General features: G+C 49.7%; 1 protein-coding gene across 6 annotated transcripts in view; it reads right to left on the bottom strand.

Moving 5' to 3' along the window:
• The window catches only part of PTPRU (protein tyrosine phosphatase receptor type U), a 77,161-nt gene that overhangs the window by 20,347 nt on the left and 33,553 nt on the right, over positions 1-23,261 (bottom strand). For 4 of the 6 annotated variants that reach the window (XM_016132054.2, XM_036231139.1, XM_036231140.1 and 1 more), the window contains exons 9-15: positions 21,567-21,676; positions 21,032-21,233; positions 20,560-20,662; positions 17,784-18,057; positions 17,030-17,066; positions 16,088-16,226; positions 8,878-9,035 (exon numbers count right to left, since the gene is read on the bottom strand). In XM_016132054.2, coding sequence (XP_015987540.1) covers positions 8,878-9,035; positions 16,088-16,226; positions 17,030-17,066; positions 17,784-18,057; positions 20,560-20,662; positions 21,032-21,233; positions 21,567-21,676 — 1,023 coding nt within the window. Of the gene's footprint in view, positions 1-8,877; positions 9,036-11,829; positions 11,860-16,087; positions 16,227-17,029; positions 17,067-17,783; positions 18,058-20,559; positions 20,663-21,031; positions 21,234-21,566; positions 21,677-23,261 lie in introns of all 6 variants that reach the window. The other 2 variants (XM_016132053.2, XM_016132052.2) reach the window with 1 other exon arrangement.

Genomic DNA, 23,261 nt, shown 5'->3' with positions numbered 1-23,261 from the left:
AGAGGGGTTCCTGACACACACAAGCCTCAGCCTGAGGAGCCTCAGATGGACTCAGGGGCCAAGGGAAACAGGGAGCATGGCCAACGTGGAGAATGGCTGGGTTGTTCACTGGAACCAAGCAGCCTAGCCGGGCCCACCCGTGTGACCCTGGGCAAGTCCGTGCCCTTCTGCATCTCGGTTTTCCCATCTGTAAAATGAGCGGGTCAGATCATGTGATCTCTGAGGGCCCTTCTGGCCCAGCCCTGCCTGCTGTGATCCTGTGGGCCCCTCGCTGCATCCCCACCGCTCCCCAGCCAGGGCCACCCCTCTGTGACTTCTCCATGCTGCCTGTAGTGGGCAGTGCTCAGCAGAGCCTGTGACAGCCCCCTCCTCTCTCCCCCACTTCCAGGGTACAATCTAGAACACTGGCAACTCCCAGCAATTACCCCCATTCAAAGTCAAGCGAATCCCAAAATTAACTGCTGCCTCCACCTCTGCAGACTAATACGAGGCACCTGAATAGAGGCCTTTCTCCTGCACAAGCGTTTCCACTGTCAGCCCATGCAGCGCCTCAGCCAACCAGGAAACAGGTAGAGAGTGCTCCCCCAAAGAACTAGCCCTTCCCAACTCCCCGACCCTTCTGGTCAGCGTCCCCAAGGACATCCCACTCTGGTTCCTGAGATCGGGTCCTGGAATTGAGAAAACAGCTCCACCCAGTACCACCTGCCTTCTTCGGACACTCACTCCCACACACTTACTTAACACATTTGTCCTCCTGTCCTGGGTAAGATGCAGGGGCTTATTCCAGGCCAGCCCTCCACATTTCTCATAGCTGTTCTCTGCCCAGGAACTCCCAGTGGGGCCTAGATGCCAGCCTCCTCCCTTCCCTCTTTCTTCAACACCGTTCTGTTTTTGCCTGGTGAACTCATACTCATCCTTCAGATCCCTACCAAAATGACCCTCCTTGACAAGCCTTCTCCGGTGTCTGGCCTCTAATTCCTACCCAAGACTAACTGACAGAATAAATGCATGAGCACCAGGACAGACCCCTGCACAGCTCAACTTCCCCAGACTCCCTTCAAATCAGGAGACCGCTGGGCCCTGCTTGTGCCCCCCCGCTCACCCTTCCTGTGCCACATTTTGAAAACTGGCTCCAGGTAGAAAGGCAATTTGAAGACAGGGCTGACCTCATTTGTTTCTCTTCTCTCAGGATTCGAAGTCCTGAGCTGCCTGTCCCCTAATGTCTGAAAACAATTATTTCACATCTTTTATCCAGATTTTTAGTTGCTTAGAGCAAAAAAGAGAGCAAGTCAAGCGCCAGTTACATCGTCGTGGTCAGATGCCCCAAACCCTTAATTTTACAGAGGAGGAAACTAGGTCCAAAGACAGGAGACTTGCCAAATGTAGTGGTTGCCAAAGTGTGTTCCAGAAAGTACTAGTCATGCCACATGACTAAGTGGTAGTCCATTGAAAGAAGAAGAGAAGGAAGACAAGGAGGCATTCTATGTTTTAAGGGAATCTATGAAATTCTGGTTTAAAAAAAAATTGGGTCTTTTCTCTGTAAGACCCCTTAGGGCTTCCAACATGGTAGTGTGCATTTTAAATCTCCAGGAGATGGGTACAGATAGCAATGTTTCACCACCGCCTTTCACCACAGAGAGCTTTGTTTCATGAAACATCCCCACGGGAACACAGTGCAATGTGGCAATTAAGAGACAGGCCCTGGAGTCAGACAAGCCTCAGATCAAATCCTAGCCCTGCCTGTGACTTTAGAGGTGTTACTTTCTCTAAATTTCTGTTTTTACATGTAGGATGAAGATAAAAACTATTACTCTCCAATATGATGTTGTAAATATTAAATAAGATACAGCATATGAAACACCCTGCCTAGCACCTGGCACACAGTGAGCACCTGCAGATGGTGGCTGGTGGCATGATCAGTAGCTTCCAGGGAAGGGAGAAAACCCGAGTCCCAGAAAGCCAGAGCAGCTGGCTGACAGAGGTAGCCTTTCTGTCTCCGTCCTCTCACCTGCAGGATCTTGGTCCAGGACCCAACTATTCTAGAGAGCATCTACAACAAACACAGGAACAAAGATGTCAAAGAAAAGGATTTCTCCTGGCTCAAGAACTCAGAGACAGAGGGGTCCTAGTGCTCTTTGTCGAAACCAAACTGGCAGCTCCATAAAGGGCTCTCCGGGTAGAGAAAGGGGCAAAGGAGGTGGCAGGGAACCCTCACAAGTGGCCATGAATCAGCTTGCAGCATCTGAAGACAAGAAAAACCCCCACTGGTTGAGATCCTGACAGGAAGCCGGAGGCAAATCTGGAGGCCTCCAGCTAAGCCCGAGAAAGACAAAAAATGTTCTACGAAGACCACCAGAAAATGGCAGGATGATGAACAATGATGTTGCCAAGAGGACCCTCTATATCCTAGGTCCAGAGAAGACAGGCCCCTGCAATCCTTGCCTATGAATTCCCATGGGACTTTATACACACACACACACACACACACACACACACACACACACACACACACATTCTGCCTCCAACTCCTATCCATGCACTAAGGACCAACTTGCTCACAGCTGGAAGCCACTAGAAGGGAAGGAGAGAGGAAAGAAGGTGAGAACCAGCCTTCAGCTTCAAGGTCAACACCCATGGGTTCTCCCAGGCTCTCCCCAGCTCCATTATGATTGTGCGATATCTTGTGCAAGTAACCACTAGACAACTGACATTTTGTGGAGAAGGCTGAGGCCCAGAGAAATAAACACTAAATCTGGAGTCAGAGAGACCCAAATTCAAATTCAAAGTCACTTGACCTCTCGGTGCCTGGCATGATCCTTAAGTCATTTAATCCTTGGAACAGCATCCCCCAACATTTTTGGCACCAGGGACCAGTGCTCCTATGAGAATCTAATGGCTGATGATCTGAGGTGGAGCTGAGGCAGTGATACTAGGGAGTGGCTGCAAATACAGATGAAGGCTCACCTCCTGCCATGCGGCCCCGTTCGTAACAGGCCATGGACGGGTACTGGTCCGCAGCCCAGGGGTTGGGGACCCCTGCCTTGGAATATCCCTATGATGTAGGTGCTGTTGTCATCCCCCCATCCAAATGAGGAAACTAGTTGCCTTAGTGGCAGCACTAGGATTCAAACTCGGGGCCAATCTGACTCTGAGGCCCTGTGGTCCACCCCGTTTTCTCTGTTTCTCTCTTTCTAACAAAGGGGCATTTGTGGTGATGAAAGAACCTAGCACTTATTTAACAAACCACTTGGCCAGAATCCACTGGCACCCACAGGGGTCGAGAGCTCCGAATGGCCAGGGCCCAGAAGGGTTTAAGGGTTTTCATAGGCAGGATTTCAGAGACAATGGGAGCACATACCAACATCTTGGGAACATCCCAGCTGGCTTCTTCGCAGCCAGCCTGCCACCATTTACTCAGTGCGATAAGTCCCTATTTTAAAATTTGCATACAGAGGATGCATCAAAATCAACACGGTTTTCTGTTCTAAGCCACAAAAATCTGGCCTACACTGTTTGGAAAAGAAAAGAAGAAAGTGGAGGCATGGAGCATGGAGAAACGGAGGGAGGGTTCTGAGACTCAGCTCCACTCTCCTGAAGGTACCTTGATTTTCCGAGCTGTCACATCTTTGCCCATGTCCTGCATCCCACCTTCAGCGCCCACTCCCCCCTCACCATCAGTCAAATCTTATCCATCTCACCTGAAACCCTGACCACCCCTGCCCAAAACTCTGACAACACTAATTGTCCCCACCATCCTCATGGCAATTAGCCTGGCGCTAACTTCCCTGGATCAGTCTTGGCTCCCCAACCAGTCAGTGAGTTCCTTGGGAACAGGGCCGGGGTTTCTTGCCTCTCTGTGTCTCTCAACATGACACGACAGCAAGATATGCACTCCCGCCACCCCCACCTCCCAATCTCCCCAACTCTCAACTGCGTTTTCAGCCCAAACAGGCCTGTCCACGTTTTCCTCATGTGCCCACCTCTGTGCATTTGCACATGCTGTTCCTCGTCCACGAATGCCTTTTCCTTCCCATCTCTGCCTGCCCAACTCCTGCCCATTCCTCAAGGCCTAGCATCATACAGCAGAAACAGCAATTTGCAGCTCCGAAAAACCTGACTTTAAATCCTGGCTATGCCACTTTCTACTGTTTGACCAAGACAAGTTACTCTGCTTCTTTGAGCTTCTGTTTCCTCATTTGTAACATGAAGAGCTGATAATAGTTACCAGGAATGGCTGATGGGGGGGGGGGGTCACAAAGAGAACATGATGAGTAAGTTCAAAGCGATGAATTTGAAAACTCAAATGAAAGGGACAAATTCCTAGACAAAATTAACTTACTAGAAGTGGCTTGAAAAAAATAGAAAGCTTCAATAGTCCTTTAATCCTTTAAATAAACTGAATTAAAAGTTTAAACTTTTTCCATAAAGAAAATAGAAAAAGATTGTTTTATAGGTGAATTTCACCACACTTTCATGGAGCCAAGTGTTCCAATCTTCCATGATAAGGAAAAACGGGAAAAGACCTCAATGCATTTCATAAGGCTAATGGAATTTTAATACTAGAAACCAAACAAAGATAGTACAAAACAGAAAAATTACAGGCCAGTCCCACTTGGGAACACAGCTTTAAAATCCTGAACAATACTGTAATTATACTGAATCTAAGAATACACAAAAAATATAATGCATCATGACCAAGTTGAACTTATCCCAGGACTTCAAGGTTATTTTAACATTAGAAAATCCAAAAATGTCACTGACCTCATTAATAAACTAAAAGGAAAAAAATATAACAATAAGGCAGAAAAAAAAGAATTTTATAAACTTAATGTCCATTTAAAATAAAACCTCTTAGCAAACTAAAAACCAAAGAAACTTTGTTAATCTGGTACAACAGTTCTACCAAAGCTAGAGCAAACTTCATTCTCAATGCTTAATATTAGAAGCATGCCTTTTAAAATCAGGAAAACAAGACAAGGATTCTTGCTCTAACCATTTCCTTCGACACAGTACTGGAGGTCCCGGCCAGTGCTATTCAGAAAGACAAGGGAAAAAAGGATAAGAAATGAGAAAGAAGAAGCAGAATTGTCAGTATTCACAGATCCTTTCATTGTACTCAAAAAATCTGAAAGATTCTACAGACAAATTAGAATTAATAAGAAAGTCGATCAAAAAGTATCTACATACATACAGAAATCAACTACATTTCTCTTTATGAGCAACGATTAGAAATGTGATATCTTAAAAGTACACCATTTGTGCTAGGAAAACTGGCTATCCACACAAAAGAATGAAGTTGGACCCTTATCTAACACCACATATAAAAATTAACTCAAAATGGATCAAAGACATAAAACTAGAAAACTCTCAGAAGAGAACATAGGGCAAAAGCTTCACGACATTGGACTTGGCGATGATGTCTCGGCTCTGACGGCGGCTTTCAGAGGTGTGCTGCCAAAGCGAGCACGGCTAGGACGCCAAAGGCACAGGCAACAGCAACGAAGAAGACACACTGGACTTCATGGAAATTTTAAAATTTTGTACATTGAAAGACGCTATCCACAAACTAAAAAGGCAACCCACAGAATGAGAGAAAATATCTGCAAATCATATATCTGATAAGGGATTAATATCTAGAATATATATAGAGAGAATATCGAAAACTCAACAACAAAAGAACAAACACCCTGAATCAAAAATAGGCAAAAGCCTTAACTAGACATTTCTCCAAAGAAGAACTACAAATGGCACATGCTCAGCATCACATCATTCGTCATTAGAGACACGTACATCAAAACTATGAGAGGCTGCTTCACACCAACATGAGGATGGCTGCTATCAAAACATGAGGAAATAACAAGTATTGGCAAGGATGGGAGAAATCAGAACCCTCGTATACTATTGGTGAGAATGTAAAATGGTATGGCCGCTGTGAAAAACATGGCACTTGCTCAAAAAAATTAAACATAGAATTACTATATGAGCCAGCAATTCCACTTGTAGGTATATATATACCAAAAAAAAAAAAAAAAACCTGAAAACAGAGCCTTGAAGAGATATTTGTATACCCAGCCAGGTTCATAGCAGCATTACTCACAATAGTTAAAACATGGAAGCAACCCAAGTGTCCATCAACAGATGAATGAGTAAGAAAAATGTGATATATAATACAACGAAATGTTATTCAGCCTTAAAAAGGAAGGAAATTTTGAAAGATGCTATAAGATGGAAGAACCTTGAGGACACTCTGCTAAGCGAAATGAGAAAACACAAATACTGTATGATTCCACTTATATGAGATCATTAGAGTAGTCAAAATCGTAGCGACAGAGGACAAAATGGTGGTTGCTAGAGGCTGGGAAGAAAGGGGAACGAGGAGTTATTGTTTAACGAGCACAGAGTTTCAGTTTTACAAGATGAAAAGAGCTACAGGGATGGACGGTGGTGATGGCCGCGCAACAATATGAATGTATTTAATACCACTGCACTGTATGGTCAAAATAGTTAAGATAGCAAATTTTATGTTACATGTTATTTTACAACACACACACAAAAAAACGTCCCTTTTGCAATAGAAATCAAAAATATAAGGGACATTGGGGTATAGCTAACAAAAAAGTACAAGATTTTATGGAGAAAATTATTGAAAGACATTCAAGATGTAAATAAATGGGGTGATGTGTGTGTGTGTGTGTGTGTGTGTATAATTCATAAATAGGAAGACAATTTCATAAGATGCCCATTTTCCCCAAATCAATCAATAGATTCAATACAAATCCATCCAACAAAGTTTTCCAAGGAGCTTGAAAAGATGATTCTAAAATTTATAAGACAGAGAATGAGGACAAATATAGCCAAAACATCCTTGATGGAGAACAAATGACTAGCCATTACAGATATCAAGACTTAAATAATTACAGAAATTAGACACTGTGGTCTTAGCACAGGAGTCACCGAATTGGCCAATGAAAGAAAACAAGGAGACAAAACACAATCCACATGTAAATAGAAATGTGACATATGTAAGGGTGGCACTGCACAGCAGTAGTGAAAATATGAACTAGAGTCACTGATGCTGGGACAGTTGGTTTTCCCTGTAGAAAAAATAAAATCCTTAATTCACATCACACACAAAAGTCAATTACAGATGAATAAAGATTTAAATATGAAATGAAAAATAGTAAAGGTTTTATAAAAAGAAGAAAATATTTTATGACCTTGAATAAGAAAGAATGCTTTAAGAAAACACACACACAAATAGAAATCTAAAAGGAAAAGATCGAAGAACTTGACTAAATTGAAATGAAAACATACTCATCCCAAGACACTATAAATGATCAAAGATGAGTCACAAATTGGGACAAGATATCTACAGTTCATTAGTCACAAATGATTATCATCCTAAATATATAAAGAACTTTTAAAAGCCACTAAGCAAGTCACAGAAAAACCCACAGAAAATTAGGTAAAAGACACGAACAGATATTTCATTGAAGAAGAAACCTGAATGGCCAATAATGATTTGAAAATATGTTCAACCTCCTTAGCAATCAGGGAAATGCAAATTAAGACTATAGAGAATCACCATTTTATACAAACAAGTTTGCCAAAAGTGAAGGAGCCTGGCAAATTTTGATCTTGATACAAAGCAACGGAAACTCTTATACACTGCTCCTGGGAGCAAACACAGGCAAAGCCACATTGGAAAACAATTTGACACTGTCTTGTAAATTGAACAAACACACACTCTATAACCCAGCGGTTCTACTTCTAGAATCTCCTGTGCAGGTGCATCTGGAGATTCATTTCAGAATGTTCACGGCAGCCTTGTTTGTAATAACAGGAAAACTGGAAACAAAGCAAACGCCCATGGATGGCAGAAAGAAATAAATTGCAGTATATTCAAACAATGGAAAACTATACATCAGAGAAAATAAATGAAGCACGGCGAAATATCCACCTGGGTAAATGTTAGAAACATGATGTGGAGCTGAAAAATAGAGCGTGATTTCATTTTTATAAAGCTCAAAAGCAAGCGAAATTCTACAATGCACTGTTTGAGGATGCATCCACACATGGTAAAACTGCCTCCAAAAAGGCAAGTTATAAACACAAATTCCAGGAGAACATTTACATCTAAGAGGGAGGTAGGGGGTATGGGAGAAGTTCTAATTCACCAGTGTTGTTCACCCGTGTTGGTCCTATCATTTTGACTCTTTGATCTTCATAAACATTATATTTTCTTTTGTACAAATCAGCACTAAACAGAATAAAAAAGATGTGTGATGAAGTGACTTAGGACAAGCTCCTAGTACATACAACAGACTCACGACACTCTTCTTGCGTGCCAGGCACAGCACTAATGATATAGACACATTATCTTATTTAGCCTTCAAGCAGCCCTAACGGCAGAGATTATCTTTATCCCCATTTTATATGTGAGGAAGCAGACAACCAGAGAGGTTAACTACAGGAATCTGAGATGCAAACCCAGTTCTGTATGACTCTAGAGCAATCCCTCTTAGCCACTGACTGGTCTTCTGCTTCTCCCAAAGCAGGTGCTCCATAAGCCAGAAGATTGCTCTGATCCTCTCTGATCACACAGCATCATGCCCTCCTCTGAGTCCCCGAAGCACTTCCTACAATTAACACACATAACTTCGAATTCCTCCTGTAGGAGTCTGTGTTTAAGTCCTCGATTTTCCTAAAGCTCTTCTAGCACAAGGTCATACCTGTGCCTTCTTTGCGTTTCCAGGGCCAGTGCTGTTACCCAGCAGGAGCATAATAGATGCCTCAATTTGGGTTCGGGTGTTACAGAACTCATCTGATGTGGGGCACCCCGGAGCCACAAGGAAGGGGCCTGAAGGCTGCACTCACCCCGGGGGCTATAGCCATGGGCGTCCATGAAGGAGAGGCCCAGCCGCTCGTCCTCCTGTAGGGTGCTCTGGTCCGTGAAGCTCCGGTCCACGGCACTCATCATGTGCGTCTTCTCCTGGCGGTAGTTGACAGTGGCCTTGGTCATGTTCACTGGTTTCCTGAAGGGGGTAGTGGACAGGAGATGTGGGTGCTGAGCTGGGCAGGATGGTGCCCAGAGGTGGATGGGGAAGCCCAGCAGTCAGGGGCTTGAGACCGAGAGCCATTCTAGAAGCATCTCTAGATGCTGAAAGGGTTCTACCTCCATCCTTCACTCACCAGAGCTGCTGCCTCTCCCAAAAAGGGACTGAGAAGGGACCCTGTTCTGAGGACTTTTGCTGAAAGCAAGGGATGGAGCAGCAGTGGCCTTGGGCTGGGACCTAGCCTCATGAGTTCAGGAAATGGGAGGAAAAGTCATTCTGGGCCTATTTTGGTGTCACAGCAGATAGTCATCCCACTCCAAACTAAGAGAATGCTTGTCCCTGCTGTAGCCCCATATCCATCCCCCTTCCCCCCTGTCCTCACCAGACACCTGCCTTAGGAGCTCCTTTTTCTCCTGCAGTGGGATATACCACACTCCTCCTTCCTGGCAGAGGGTCTGGCTAGTGCTGAGCCAGTACTCAGGAGTCCTCCCTGGAGCCCAGAATGAACCCCAACCATGGTTGCTTCTCACCCCCGGAGCCCCAGGATGGCCCCACCACTGGCCACACTAGACTTGTAAAGAGATCCACATAGGATCTGTACTCCCGCCCCTGCCCACCAGTCCATCCAGCAGCAGAGGGAAGTGAGAGGCCCCATCCCTCTGAGAGGGTAGAGCTTCTAGAAAGGCCCCTGAGCAAGCGCCCACACAGACCAGCGCTCCGGCTCAGCTTTACAGGGAACTTGGAGGTAAGTGGGAGGGAGAGCAGGGGATGGAGACACAGGAGGTTTAAGACATGACTGAGAGGCTAAGCAACAGGTAAAGGGTAAATGACTTGGGACCTGCTTGAGACTGGAGAAGAGCAAAAGCCCAATCACAGGGAAAGCTCGAGACAAGAAACCTGTTGCTTGCTCAGCCCTACAGCATGTAGAGTGTGGGGTAGACCTGAGAAAGAACTTCCAGGTTATGAAGGCTCAGGAACACCGATCATCATAGAGATGAAGAGGCAAATGAAGGGATCTTCCCAAACAGGCAAACTCCAATCAGTCTGTCCTGGCTCAAGAACTACCAGGAGAGAGGACAGGACGACCTCTGGTGCCCCGCCTGCCAGGACCACGATGTGCTTCCTGTGTTAAGAAGATGACTCTGTATCCACAATGGGGACCAATGCTGCTGTGTACTGAGGTGGGCACAGCCTTCCCAGTCTAGACAAGAGACGGCTCAGCCTCCTGCTCCCAGCCCCACCTACAGTCTCTGGGCAGAGCCAAAGACCCATTTGGGGACAGAGAAGAGAAGCCTCTGTGGCTGTGACCATGATCATCAACATAAGAAAGTGGAGGAAAAAGGAATGGAAGGAAAGGAAAGTGAGGAGAGGAAGAGAGGGGCAAGAGAACTAGGATACAGAGACGGGAGGAGGGAGGGGAGAGAGAGGAAAGGGACAATGAAAAGGAAAGATGAGGAAGGGACAGAAACAGGGACAGGTCAGACACCAGAACACCACAGGGAAGACAGGACCATGGACAGAAGACAGCCAGTCAAGCTGGCGGAGCAACTGGCCTAGAGGCAGCCTCCAGTGCTGCGCCACGGGGCTCTCTTCCCGCTCAGGCCTCTTGTCCTGCTTGGAAGAAGAACTACGAACACCAACCAACCAGACCCACAGAAGACAGAACCCAGGAGGGACACCAAACACGGCCGGCCTCCGGCCGATCTCAGGGCGAGATTGAGCAGATGGAATGCAGTACGGACACTCGGAAAAGTTCTGCATTTAGGTTCAAAACTTAACTGCACAGAAGAGAGGGAGGGAGAACTGCCCTGTCCGCAGCTCCCGTACAAGCTGAGCTGGAGGTTCCTCGTGAGTTGATGGGGGCGTGGTTGTCAGTATAACTAGTGTGACAGGGGGTGACATCAATGCAAGTGGAGGGTCCAGGGAGGAGGAGGTGAGACACCACATCCTCTGGGCTGGCCCAGGACTATCTGAGCCTGCTCTGTCTGTGAGGAGGGAGAACAAGCAAGGGTAGGGGGGAATGTTCTAGAAGGCTTGCAGAGTCAGAGAAGACAGAGGCCCAAGACAGAAGAGCATCAGGAGGCTGTGGAGTCAGATGGGGGTCTAGGTGGTCACCCCAGCTCTGTACTTCCTGTGACCTCTGATGGGTCCCTTAACCTCCCTGAGCCTCAGTTTTCTCATCAGGAAAATGGGATCATAGTTCCTACTTCACCTTGTTGTGAGGATTCTGTGTAAAGAACTGAGCCTAGAGGAAGTGCCCAGGAAATGGTGGGTCTGAAAAGCCTGGGGCCACTGGCCCAGAAGGGGCTCCTATGACCTGAATGCTATCTGTGCTGTGGGGAGAGCTGCCAGTGTGGGACAGGCCCGCCCCCACATGCACACACGCACACGCATGGGGACCTCACAGTGGGACCAATGTGAGACCTTCCGGGACATGGACTATGGTCTGACGTCAGGAAGTGGCCACCAGCAGGAATGGCTCTGGAACACAGGGGGCTGTCTCAGGGGGCGAGAGGACAGGAAGGCTCAGGGAAGGTGAGTGACTAGCCTGGGGTGACTCAGCAGAGCCAGGTCTGAACCAGAGGCTCTGACTACAAAGCCAGGGCTCGTGACCTCCAGGACAACACAGAGGGGAGAGTCAGAGCAGAGGAGGGAAGCTCGGTGACGGACGCGCCCGTGAGGAGGGGCTGGCACCAGGCCAGGCCCAGCCAAGGGGGTGAGGGCAGAGGCTCCCCAGGAGGGGCCGGGACCCACGGCCAGCGGAGCTACTTACGGGTAGTAGGAGTAGGCATAGTGGTCTCTCCTGGCAGCGTGCAAAGAGAACAGCACAGTCGGCCCCCTGGTCCTTCCACAAGGCCGGGCCTGGGGCAGTGCCCGGCTAGCAGGGAGGAGCCTGGTGCTTTCTGGGCTGGGGAGGGGGCTGGCCAGGGACTGGACAGGTCAGAAGGGGCCGCCTTGTCCCTAGGGCTGGCTGGGCTCAATCGCTGAGGACCAGGGTCTGAGGCCCCTTCTGGAACCTTCCCTAAGCCTGCTACTGGAGTGAGCAAAGCAGAGGGAAGGCGGAGCTCTCACAGATACATAGACACACACACGTTCCTCACACAAACTCACAAATACACACACAGACACATGCACAGACACACGTGTTTAAACACACACTTTGACACTCATATAGATACATACACAGACATATTCACACACACACATTGATGTGTACATTCACACTCGTGACACCCCCCACTCACACACTCACCCCTGCAGACAGCCCCCCACGCTCAGTCCCAATGCTGCTCAGACCTGCAGGCCCCTCTGCTCCTGAGGGGACAGCCCTTTGCATACACCTGTGCCTGGGAGGGCAAGAGAGGCTGGGGCAGGGAGTGGGCAGGGTGGAGAGGGCTCTAGCACAAACCTGGACCCATCCTCACTGTCCCCAGACGGCCCCTGGGTTTGGGGTCACCCTTTGTCAAGAGTCCAGACATGACTGCAGAGCACCCACAGGGAGGAGGCAGAGCAGGTCTGATCCCCACGTCACAGGGGGAGAGGCCGAGTCTCAGATAGTCACGGTCTGCACGGGACTCTCGGGGTCACAAGCGGAGTTCACAGCAGGGTCAGGGCCCTGACCCCAGAGCCAGCTCCCTCCTGAGGCTTCGTCCAGGCATACCCAGGGGCTTTCCACTCACCCACCCCCACATCACCTCATCAGCAGGAACCCCAAGGAATGGCCTTCCAGGAGGAAATCGTGCAGATTGGGCGAAAGGAAGGAGAGAGGAAGGTGGGGACTGAGGCCCAGCCAGGGCAGGAGATTGCCTCGAGGTCTCACCCAAGGAACAGAGGAAAGGGGCCAAGGCCCTGTGGCTAGTCGCAGAGGCCCTGAAGGAGAGGAGAGTGGCTGAAGGAATAGCATTCTTCTGGCCTCAGCTGAAATGTCTTCCCTGTCCGCTCCCCCACAATCACCAATTACTTTCTATCTCCCTTGACCCTCTCTCAGCCCCAATCCAGGCACCCTGCCTGTTCTTTTCACAATTTGCAATTACCCGTTTGTGCTTCTTCTAGTTTAATGACAGGCTCCTCACTAGCTACGAAGCACAAGAGGGCAGCACCCTTGTCCTTTCTGCCCAGGACAGGATCCGACACATTATAATCCTTCAATAAATAATTCATTAAGTTGGGTAATCAACCAAAGAGGGAAATAAAAGATCTCTCAGAGCTTCTATTTCCTCCTGCAAACAAGCGAAGTCAGGAATACCTCCCCCAGCTCCACCCCACTCCCCACCCACCCCGGGGGCTGCGGTGAGGTTCAGGCAACAGGAAACACAGGCTCAGCTCTTCCCTGATGGATGCACGGCCAATAAGAGAGAACTTTCTCTGCCCTCAAGGAGTGCTCCGTCCAGGAGTGAAAATAAACAGTGAGCAAAGCGCTGCAGGTAAACAAATGAAAAAGTGCAGGGAAAAGAAAGTGCTGCAAAGGGAAGGGCAGGGGTGGGGCGGGGCCTCTACAGGTGAGCGAGGGTATCTGAGCCGGCCTGGGGTCTGGGGTCTGGAGTGGGCCCCTCCGCTCCCCGCCCTGGAGTCCCCAGAGGCAGATGTGGCCAGTCTTATTGTCCACACAGCCCGGCGGGATGGAAAATCTGATCTCTCTTCTCTCAGCTGGCTCCTGACTACCTCCCATAATCCCCCCCATTCACCTCCTCCCTCCGAGGGGGGGTACACTAACTGGATAACTGCCCTCCCACAGCAGCTTCCTAATCTGTCCACTACATTTGTACCCCCAAGTTGATTTGAACACCCCTGTCCCTGCCAGAACTGCTTTGTCCCATGATACCCCATGATGCAGATTGGGGGCCCTCTGAGGAACAAAGTAGACCCTGAAGGCTAGGTAGAATGGGGGAGGGGAGTAGAAACATGCTGTAGACTAGGACCGAATGGCTTTCAGAAGAAAAGGGGCTCCTAGAGGGGGTTGCCTGAAGCGTTTACAGGGTAGCAGCTGTATAAATAGAGGGTTTCCTAAGTGAGGCCCTGGCAGCATCTCTGGCTCATCCTTTCCTAGGCCCAGTGTTCTCTCTGCAGGGGTGAGTGACATCCCCCACTTTGCCAATCCTCTCTCCTTGAGAGTAGATTTCTAGGGCCTCAAATACCATCTGCAATTCCCCCAACTCTGACTCCTCCCTACACTCCTCTCCATCTGTCCCACTTCCTAGCCCCCCAGAAGCAACTCCTAGGCCACCTGCAAGACAAGCCCTCTACTGGAGAGAAGGGCAGGGACTTGCCATTTACCGCATCTGAGTGCCAGCCAGCCATGGTGAGGCCTTTCACAACCCTGGGCATGAGGAATACAAGCTTCGAAGTCAGAATAGGCCCTGCCACTTATCAGATGAGTGACACGGGCAAGTCACTCAATTACAGTGTCTTCATCTGTGAAAAGGGAGTCAGACCTGTTTTGTGGGTCAGGATCTAAGAAGGAAATGTTCTCTGATGTATCCTGAGCGTCAGACAGTGCCTGGCACACAGTAGGTGCTCAAAAACTAACATCCTAATGGGTGATGTGTGTGAAGCTCCTGGCACATAGTAATTACTCAACAAGTGACAGTTAAAAATATGTTGTCTTATGAAGTTGTACAGGAGCTGGGGAAAGGAAAAATCAGAGCCTATCAACCTGGACAGGCCACCCCAACCCCATGCCTCTTCCTCACTGCCAGCATGCCCTACCCCCAGGCTTTCTGGAAGAGTCTCTCTCTCCTGCTGGTACCCTGGCCAGTTCTCCCTCATTTCCCTGGATTCTACTTATCTGCTCTCGGCAGCCTAGAGACCCAGCGCCAACTCATCCACGCATACCCAGCCTGGCAGCAGCAGGGGCTACAGAAGCCAGAGCCCAGGTGGGGAGAGGGCAGAGAGGGCTCTGCCTCTGCTTCCTTGAGTGACCTTGGGCAGGTCCATGACCCCTCTGAGCCTCAGCATCTCCATCCCTCAATTAAGGAGTTTGGATCACAGTGTCCTGGGGCTGCCTGGTAAGGAATGATGTGGTAGGAAGTGGGGGGGACGGGGGGAAGCAGAGGGGTCTCAGAAGCCCCCATCTGACTCCAAGGAAAGGCTCAGCCTTCAGCTGCTCCAATATACTGGGCTCCCCAGGAAGGTTTATTTGGTGTTTTGAAGACAGGTTCTGTTGCTCTAAAAAGATTTGAAACCCATTAAACTAAATGTCCTTGAACTACCTGGCAGCTCTCACTTAATGGGCTCTGAGCCTCCACATTCTAAATTCTGAGATTCTTAGACTCTCAAAACCTGAATTCCTTAAATTCCAATTTCTTAAACTCTGGATTTTAAGGCATGCTGAAATTCATGCTGCTCACTGCAAAATAGACTAGGAAATGCATCCCTCATAAACATAAGGCTGGACCTTTGAGGCCTGAGGGATGGTAAGGGCAGGAGGGAGGTCTTCTCTGAGTGATGGGCCCAGAAGGACTCCTCAGGGATCAATAGTAACAGTCAAGGGCAAGTTGAACCCAAAGGAGGGTGGGGCCCAGTTAGAGAAACAGCTCAATCTCCTTGGTTTAAAGGGGAGTGAGTACCACCCCCACTGCTCAAGGTCAACACCACGGCTCTCTGGTCAGGGCAGATAAGTTGGCAGAAGGTGTGCAGCGGGCTAGGGATTCAAAGTCAGGTCACTTCCACACCCTCCCCATTGAAATATCCCAGCAGGCACAGAAGGGTGGTGACCCCTTCCAGCACAGCTCCTTAGCAGCAAGTACCAAGTGCCCTTCCCTGAATAGTAGTACCTGGTACCAGCCAGACCTGGGCTCCAGCCAAGCTGCTCTGACCCAGCTACATTTGCAGAGTCTCTGGCTTCCCACCATCTAGCTTGGGTCCATCCACAGACCTGATGCCCAGGCTGGCAACACCTCCACACATCTGCCAGACAGCTGGCCCTACCAGCCCCCAACCAACCCTAGCAGTCCCCAGCCATGGCTCCTCTATGCCTACCAGGCCTCTGAGGGGTAGAAGCCACCGGTGGGCAAGGGCGCAGCCTCGCTCACCCCTTGCGGATGATGATGATGATGGCCCCCAAGAGGAGGATGAGGACAGCAAGTCCCCCTGCACAGATGCCCAGGATGAGCCCCATCTCCTCTGATCTCTGGGACACCTCCAGGGGCCGCTTGCTTTCCTTGCAGGCAGCTGGGGAAACAAAGCAGGACAAAGGATCAGAGGCGAGATAAGGACAACGTACTCCCTGCATGCAGGAGTCTGAGTCGCAAGGAATAAACCAGGCTGAGCAAAAACAGGTGCACAAAGACAATTGCCCGTCTCAACATGTGTCCGGCCTTTCAATCAGATCCATTTCCTCACCACGCCCCATGCCTTCTGCACCCCTGTGTCAGAGGCTTTACTTGACTCTTCCTATCAGGAATACCCCCCTCTCCTTTACTTTTTCAAATCCTCCCCATCCTACAATGGATGTGGGTTGGAGAATGCCTGGAGCCTTTAGATCCACCCTTTTGCCCCCCTGGGAGGAAATGGGGGAGAGAACTGTGTGCCTAGGAGATGGTCAGAGCATTTCAGGATGGGTAACCAACCACATTCCTTGTCTGGGAACAGGGACAATCCCTACGCTGCAGGGTCTGCCTGTTTCCACCTCTCCCAACACAGGACAGGAGGCAGACACAGAACCCAGGACAAGTGCCCAGCATCTATCACCCTCGTGGCCCAACCATAATAACTGTCCCTCCACAGCCAGTTCCAGGCCGCTGCCAAGGCCCCTTCTGTGACCACGAGGGAAGAGGGGATTGTCCCTGCTGCCCAGTCTGGAAAGAGGAGCCCTTGGGGTAGGCACATAGGAGCCAAAAAGGGAAAAGTTTTCTGATCCCAGGCCTGGTAGGCACTCTCCTCTGCTACCACTGCCCTGGGCGCTCAGGGTCAACCCCACAGAGCCTAGCAAGTGAGAAACCCGGCCCCAGAGGACTGAACCCAGACGAACTTACCTTTCCTGGCGATGCGGATGCAATTCAGCCGGGTTTCCTGGAGGCACAGATGGGGGTCTCAGCACTGCTGAAACCCGGATCTGACCCTCCCTGGGAGGGAACCTTGGACAGCTTGTCTTGGGCCAGGTCGGGGCTTGTGGGATGTGGACTTTAACTAAAGACATCCAACCCGGCAGGAGGGCCTGGGGGAACCAGGGAGGCAGGGTCCGAGAAGGGAGGGGTCTACAAATAGGACAATGCCCCAGGAAAGGGAAGTGATATCCAGGGGAACAGGGAAATAAAAGGGGCAGGGCCTCAGAAATAGGACTGGGTCTAGGTCCAGGGGCTTGGATGGGAAGGAGGAAGCCTGGGAAAAAGAGATCCAAAGGGGAGGAGCTTGGAGAGGGGCGGGCCTTCAGGGAGGAGGCGGGTCCTAGGCCTTGTCTGGTGAAAGCAGAAACCTAAGATGGACAACCTGAGAGAGAAGACCAAGGCCTCAGGGAAAGGGCAGAGACTAGACAGGGGGCTTGGGTAGAAAAGAGTCTGGTGGGAAAAAAAATAAGGCTCAAGAAGAGGGTAGCACTGGAGAAAAGGAGCCTGGGGTCAGGAGAATGGGGCTCAGAAGAGGGAGTGAAGCGCAGGGGAGAAGGAAGAGGCCATAAGAGGGCGGGGACCAATGGAGGGGGTGGGGTCAGGAGGGCGTGGAATGGGGTCTCTGGCCTCCGCAGCGATGCCCTACAAGGTGGCCCCAGCATGTCCCCAACTGGTCCCTCACCCCCTTCAGGTGACTTGTTGCCTGGAAGTAGATGAGGTAGGCCTTCCTGGGCTCGAGCGGTGGGTTCCAGAAGCCGCGGTAGGTCTGGTTGTCACCCACAGTGAAGGGCATGGCCTCAGGAAGACTGCTGGCCGCCAGTTCAGCCCCGAAGTAGTGCACCAGGCCGCGCGCCAGCGCCGCATCAAAGGTCAGCGGCACTGGGAAGCAGTCCTGGCCACCTGGCTCCCGCCGCAGCCTCCGCGGCCGCTCCTCCTCCACAATCACCTGGTACACACTGGTGAGGAAGGGAGGGCACAGTGACCACTGGAGTCCAGGGACAAGGAGAGCCATCTAGGGGCCAGGGGCATGGCCTTCAGGGCTAAGCTCTGCCTCTTACTAGCCGGACAACTCACTAACCTCCCTGGGCCTCGGTTTCATCCTCTAGAATGAGAGTTATCACAGGACTGCTCCATGAGGTAAATGTGAGGAAGGAGGCAAGTTTAGCAGGCAGCCAAAGCCTGTCAGCTGTTATTACTGTGACTAAGGCTGAAAGAATGTGGGCCCTGCTCCGGGGAACCAAGCCCTAAGTCCACCCTGACTCTGCAATGAGTCCTCCAGTGCCTGCCACAGGTCCTGACAGCCTCAGCTCCACCCTCCCCCCTCTGCCCCTCAACACAATGACTCCCTTCTGGGCCTCTTAAACTAGAGTTAGACAAGATGCATTCATTCATTCAGAAAGTGTTTACTGATCTCAGACGACGGGCCCTCTTGGGGATCTAGGCTTCCTGGAACTGACCTTCTGTTGGGGAGATGGTCCCTGAGCAAGCAAACAAGGACACACCAATCCTACATCCCAAATACCCTCCCAACACCCGAAGACAGCCCCGAGTCTGCCACTCTGTCTGAGCCTGCTGTCTCCCAGTCATAATGGCTGATTATGTTCCCTGGTCTGCATTTCCTTTGATTTGTGTCTCCTGGTCCCAACTTGCGTGTTTCTATTTATTTTTCTCACTTTATTGAATGGCCTTTTGCTGTGAGCGCCTCCAAATCCTCGGTGGAACAAAGCCAAGAGTAACTAAATGAATGCTGACGAATTTAAATATTTCCAGTCACAGCCTCGGTCACATCTTCGCATGTGACACCCCATACTAACAGCCTGTGCTCTGGGAAGTAGACATGCCTTTGTCTTGCTCTTCTAGCTGTTTCCTTTGGGCTTCCAAGTCATGGGACAATCACCCCCAGCATCCTGAGATTTGGGCCACAAAGGTTCTGTTCCCTGTCACTAGCATATTGCAAACACCAGCCCAGGTCTCTTTCAGCCTCCGTTTCCCAGACTGAGGTCAGGCCTCCCCGACCCCAGGTTCTACCAGGAGATGATAATAATCGACATTAGCCATGAACAAAGCACATCTTGATCTAGTTTGATTCTCATTATACACGTAAGGATAGAGAGCTTAGAGAAGCGAAGGGACATACCCCAGGTTGCGCAGCCAACATACCTCTCCCTCTCACCATGTCCCACCACCACCCCCCGCCTCTGCCCAGCATCGTCATCGTCAGCCTGGGACGCCGACCAGGCTGGCTCAAAGGACCCCTCCAAAGGACAAGGAAAGGAGAAGGTGCTGCTGGGTTTCCTAAATCCTCCCAGATTTAGATGTACCAGGACTCTGAGGATCCCGCAAAATGCCCCTCAGACGCCCTGACGTTTTCCTGGGTCTTCCCTGAGGGTCTGGGAATCAACCCAGGACAGGCTTTGCAGTGGCGAATACAGGGGACGCAAAGCAGGAGAGAAGAGTGGAGGAGGCGATGAGGAAGTGAGGGGTGTCTGGGGCGCCAGAGCAACCCAATACCTTCTTGAGGGGGCTTAATAGGTCCCTCCTATGCCCAAATACAGTTGTCACCTTCTCCCAGTGATGTACTCTTATGGAAGAAGAGAGTGGACCAGAGGAGTAGGGAGGCTCTATGACTTCATGAAAAAGTACAAGCTTTGCAGACAGACCTGGGTTCCAAATCCCAGCTCTATTACTTACCAGCTGTGTAGCCTTGGGGGCAAGTTGGGGCCCTAAGCCTGTTACCTGGTGTGTAAAATAAGGATACTAGTACCTACTCCACAGGTTTATATGAAGATAAATTACTCATGCAGGTAACCCTAGTATGATGTCTGGCTGACAGTATGTGCACATACCCCACAAACGCCCTCACACTGTCTCAAATATACACATTCACACCTCCACACCATGCATTATACACACATTACGTCTTTCTCTCACACACACACCAGCTTGTCTCTAGCATCTTCTCCCCAGAAGAGGAAGCCATCATGGTATCAGCAGTACCAGCTTCCTCTGGGGAAAAGGAAGTGGAGAAGCCATACTCTTGGTCCCTTCACAGAGATGGCCCTGTCCAGCTGGCTGCCCTAACCTTCTAGTAAGCCCATTCCTGGGCAGAACCCTCCAGGAAATAAGCTGGGAAGAAATAAGGCCCCAGAGTTCACTTCTCCAAGAAGTCTAAGGTAAGGCCCTCTGGAGAAACCTGGACAGTCACCTCTCCAGGCAGGACTCTGTCTGGAGTTCTCATGACAATCACCACCAGACAGCCATGACCTCAGAGGGAGTGACTACAGGCTTTTGACCTGTCCAGGATCACAGAACATCTTCCTCCAGACACTCTGAACCCTGAGTGGGGGACTGAAAGAAGACAAAGGTGAGCTGGCCTGGGTGGGGAAGGGCTCTGGGTCAGAGGAAGAGCCTCTTCCCTTTGGACCTGACCTCCCACCCCTACATCCAGGCTTTCCCACCTGATGGGCGCACCACGGCCCTGTGCCGGCCTCAGCAGCACGGTGATGGTGTTCTCAGACTCGCCCAGGGGAGACGGCATGTCAGCATAATCAAAGCTGGGAGCTGAGGAAGGGGACAGGGACGTAAGCACAGAGCCTGGCCACTGCACCAGGAAGGCCAGGCCTCCAGCCTCCTTGACCCCATCCTCGGATCTCTTCCCCTTCAGCCTTAGCCTTCTTGTTCCCTCTGATCTGAGCTTCTCTGACCTCGGCCCTCTAATTCTGCTGACCACACACAGTCTCCTGAACCCTCTGACTTAATCCTCCCTGACCTCTGACCTCAACCCCTAAATGGTACATTTATCTCAGATCTCAGCAAGGCCCTCTATAACCACCCCCCAGGGAGCCCCTCACTACTCCCTCTGCCCACAAAACCCTGGGATCTGGGCCTCCTCCAAAGGGGCCAAGCCCAAGATGGCATGGGGAGACTCACCTGAGATGTTGGTGGTGATCTCAGTGAGTGCTGCCTGGCCAAAGCCTTTTCCCGTGCGGGCTCGCACAGAGAACAAGTAGGTGGTGCCTGGGTGCAGATTGGAGAAGACGTGGTAGGTCTCATTGCGGAGCTTGGAGATGGTACGTCGTGGGCCTGGCACATTCACAGCTGGGTCTGACGACTCGATGCTCTGGTAGCTGATCTGAGGGCAGGATGGGCAGGCAGGCAGGCACAGGGATAGAGAAGGGCATCACTGGCCCTGTAGCCTCCTGCCCATCATGGTTCGGGTGAGCTAGGGATAAGGCTGGGCAAAGGGAAAGGCTCAGTGGGACTGTGGATGGCTGTTAGCCCAACCTCTGAGCACCTTCGCCTCTCCTGCCTTCGAGGTCCCTGTCCCCATAACCCACAGGGCACACAACTGGTCACAGTTGAAGAAACCACAACGATCACCTCTGTCCCCACCATAAGCCTCCCTTTCCAAGCTGTGTGCCCACCTTCCACCAGGGACCCCCACTATAACGGGGTCTAAACTTACCTCATACTGAGTGATGAGGCCATTGGGTTCCTGGGGCTCCTCCCACTTGAGGAAGATCATGTCCTCCAGTGGAGTGAAGGTCAGAGACTCCGCCGCAATCCCACCAGGCACTGCGAGAGAAAGGTAGCATGGGGCAGGGGAAAGCGGGCTTTGGAGTCAGATACCTGTGTTCAGATCCCAGCCTTGCCATTTCCTAGTTCATAACCTTGGACTACTCGACCTCTCCGAGACTGTTTCCTCATCTGTGCAGTGGGGGTGATAATAACCCCTCCCTAACCAGAATGAACTGATGTGATATACATAAAGCAGTTTCATTTGGTTCAATCTATTCCTGAATACTCAAAAAGGGTAGCTGACATTTTCATTACTGTGCAGGTGGCATTCAGAAAAGGAGAATGTTTGAATGCTCTTATTTTGATCCAGTTGAGTGGTTTTCAGAAAATATATACATTTGCCAGAGAAATGAAAACAATTGCATTAGACTGGCAGGATTATGAATGGAGATATTTTCTTGTCTAAAAATTTCTAATTGCACAAATAATATGTTCAATGTAAAAATCAAAATGAGCATAAAGAAAATTAACGGCACCTACAATTCTAGAGATTAAGACTGTTAACATTTCAGCATAAACACTTTCAGGCATGGCTTTGTTTTGCTTTGTGTTTTTGTTCTAATGTATCATCTTAACAGCAGCCAAAGGAATTTCTTCTAGGAAGAAAATGGTCTTTGTTTGGGAAAACACCTTAATAAACCACTGTGGGGAAACTGAAATCCTAAGGCAGGGGAAAGCAGATAGCATTCCGTGTAAAATGAGGTTACCAAGGCAACACCACCATCCATCCACCCGCCAAAATGATAAAATGAAAAAGACAATTCTAAAGGTTGGTGAGGATGCAGAGCAACTGAAATTTTCACACATTGCTAGTGGGAGTGTAAACTGATGCAACCATTTGAGAAAACTGGATATATCTATTTATTATGAACATACCCATCAGAAATGTGTGGATCTACTAAAAATAATAATCTACGTGGGTTTTTTTTTACAGCACAATTTAAAATAGCTGAACAATGGAAACAATCCCAATGCCCAAAAATAGTAAACAGGATAAATAAATATGGTATGGTCACATAATGGTCTATTCAGCAATGAGAATGAATTCTCTAGATCTGTACGTGCAACATGGCTGAATCTCTCAAGCATAAAGTTGAGAGAAAAAAAGCCAGTCTTTTACACGGTGTATAAAAAGAATACAGACTCTATGATTCCACTGATGTAAAGTTCAAAGCCAGGCAGATTTTAATGTGTGGTATTATGCGTTGAGATAACAATGACCCTTGGGAGGCCGTGAGTGGGAGAGTGAGCGAAGGGGGCTTCTGGGAGCTGGTGATGCTATTTCTTGGTCTAGATCTGGCTTATCCCAGTGTGCCCAATCTATGAGAATTCACTGAGCTGACCGCTTAAGATAAACATAATTCCTATGAGAATTATACTAACACTTCAATGAAAAGTAAAAAAAATATTAAACAATGAGCAATTTTATAGGAGGGAGAGGAAAAGAGAGGGGCAGAGAAAGAAGAAAGAAGGCCAAACGGCCCAAGTGAGGCCTGGGCAGAATGGAGCGAAACAGCCACAACGCTGTACCTTGGCAGAGGTGGTGGGAGGAGAAGCCGAGGTCAAAAACTTTTTAAGTCAG

Source organism: Rousettus aegyptiacus, unplaced genomic scaffold (genome assembly GCF_014176215.1).
Source record: "Rousettus aegyptiacus isolate mRouAeg1 unplaced genomic scaffold, mRouAeg1.p scaffold_m13_p_1, whole genome shotgun sequence".
Taxonomy (NCBI): Eukaryota; Metazoa; Chordata; class Mammalia; order Chiroptera; family Pteropodidae; genus Rousettus; species Rousettus aegyptiacus.
This window is presented reverse-complemented; position numbering and strand designations above follow the sequence as displayed.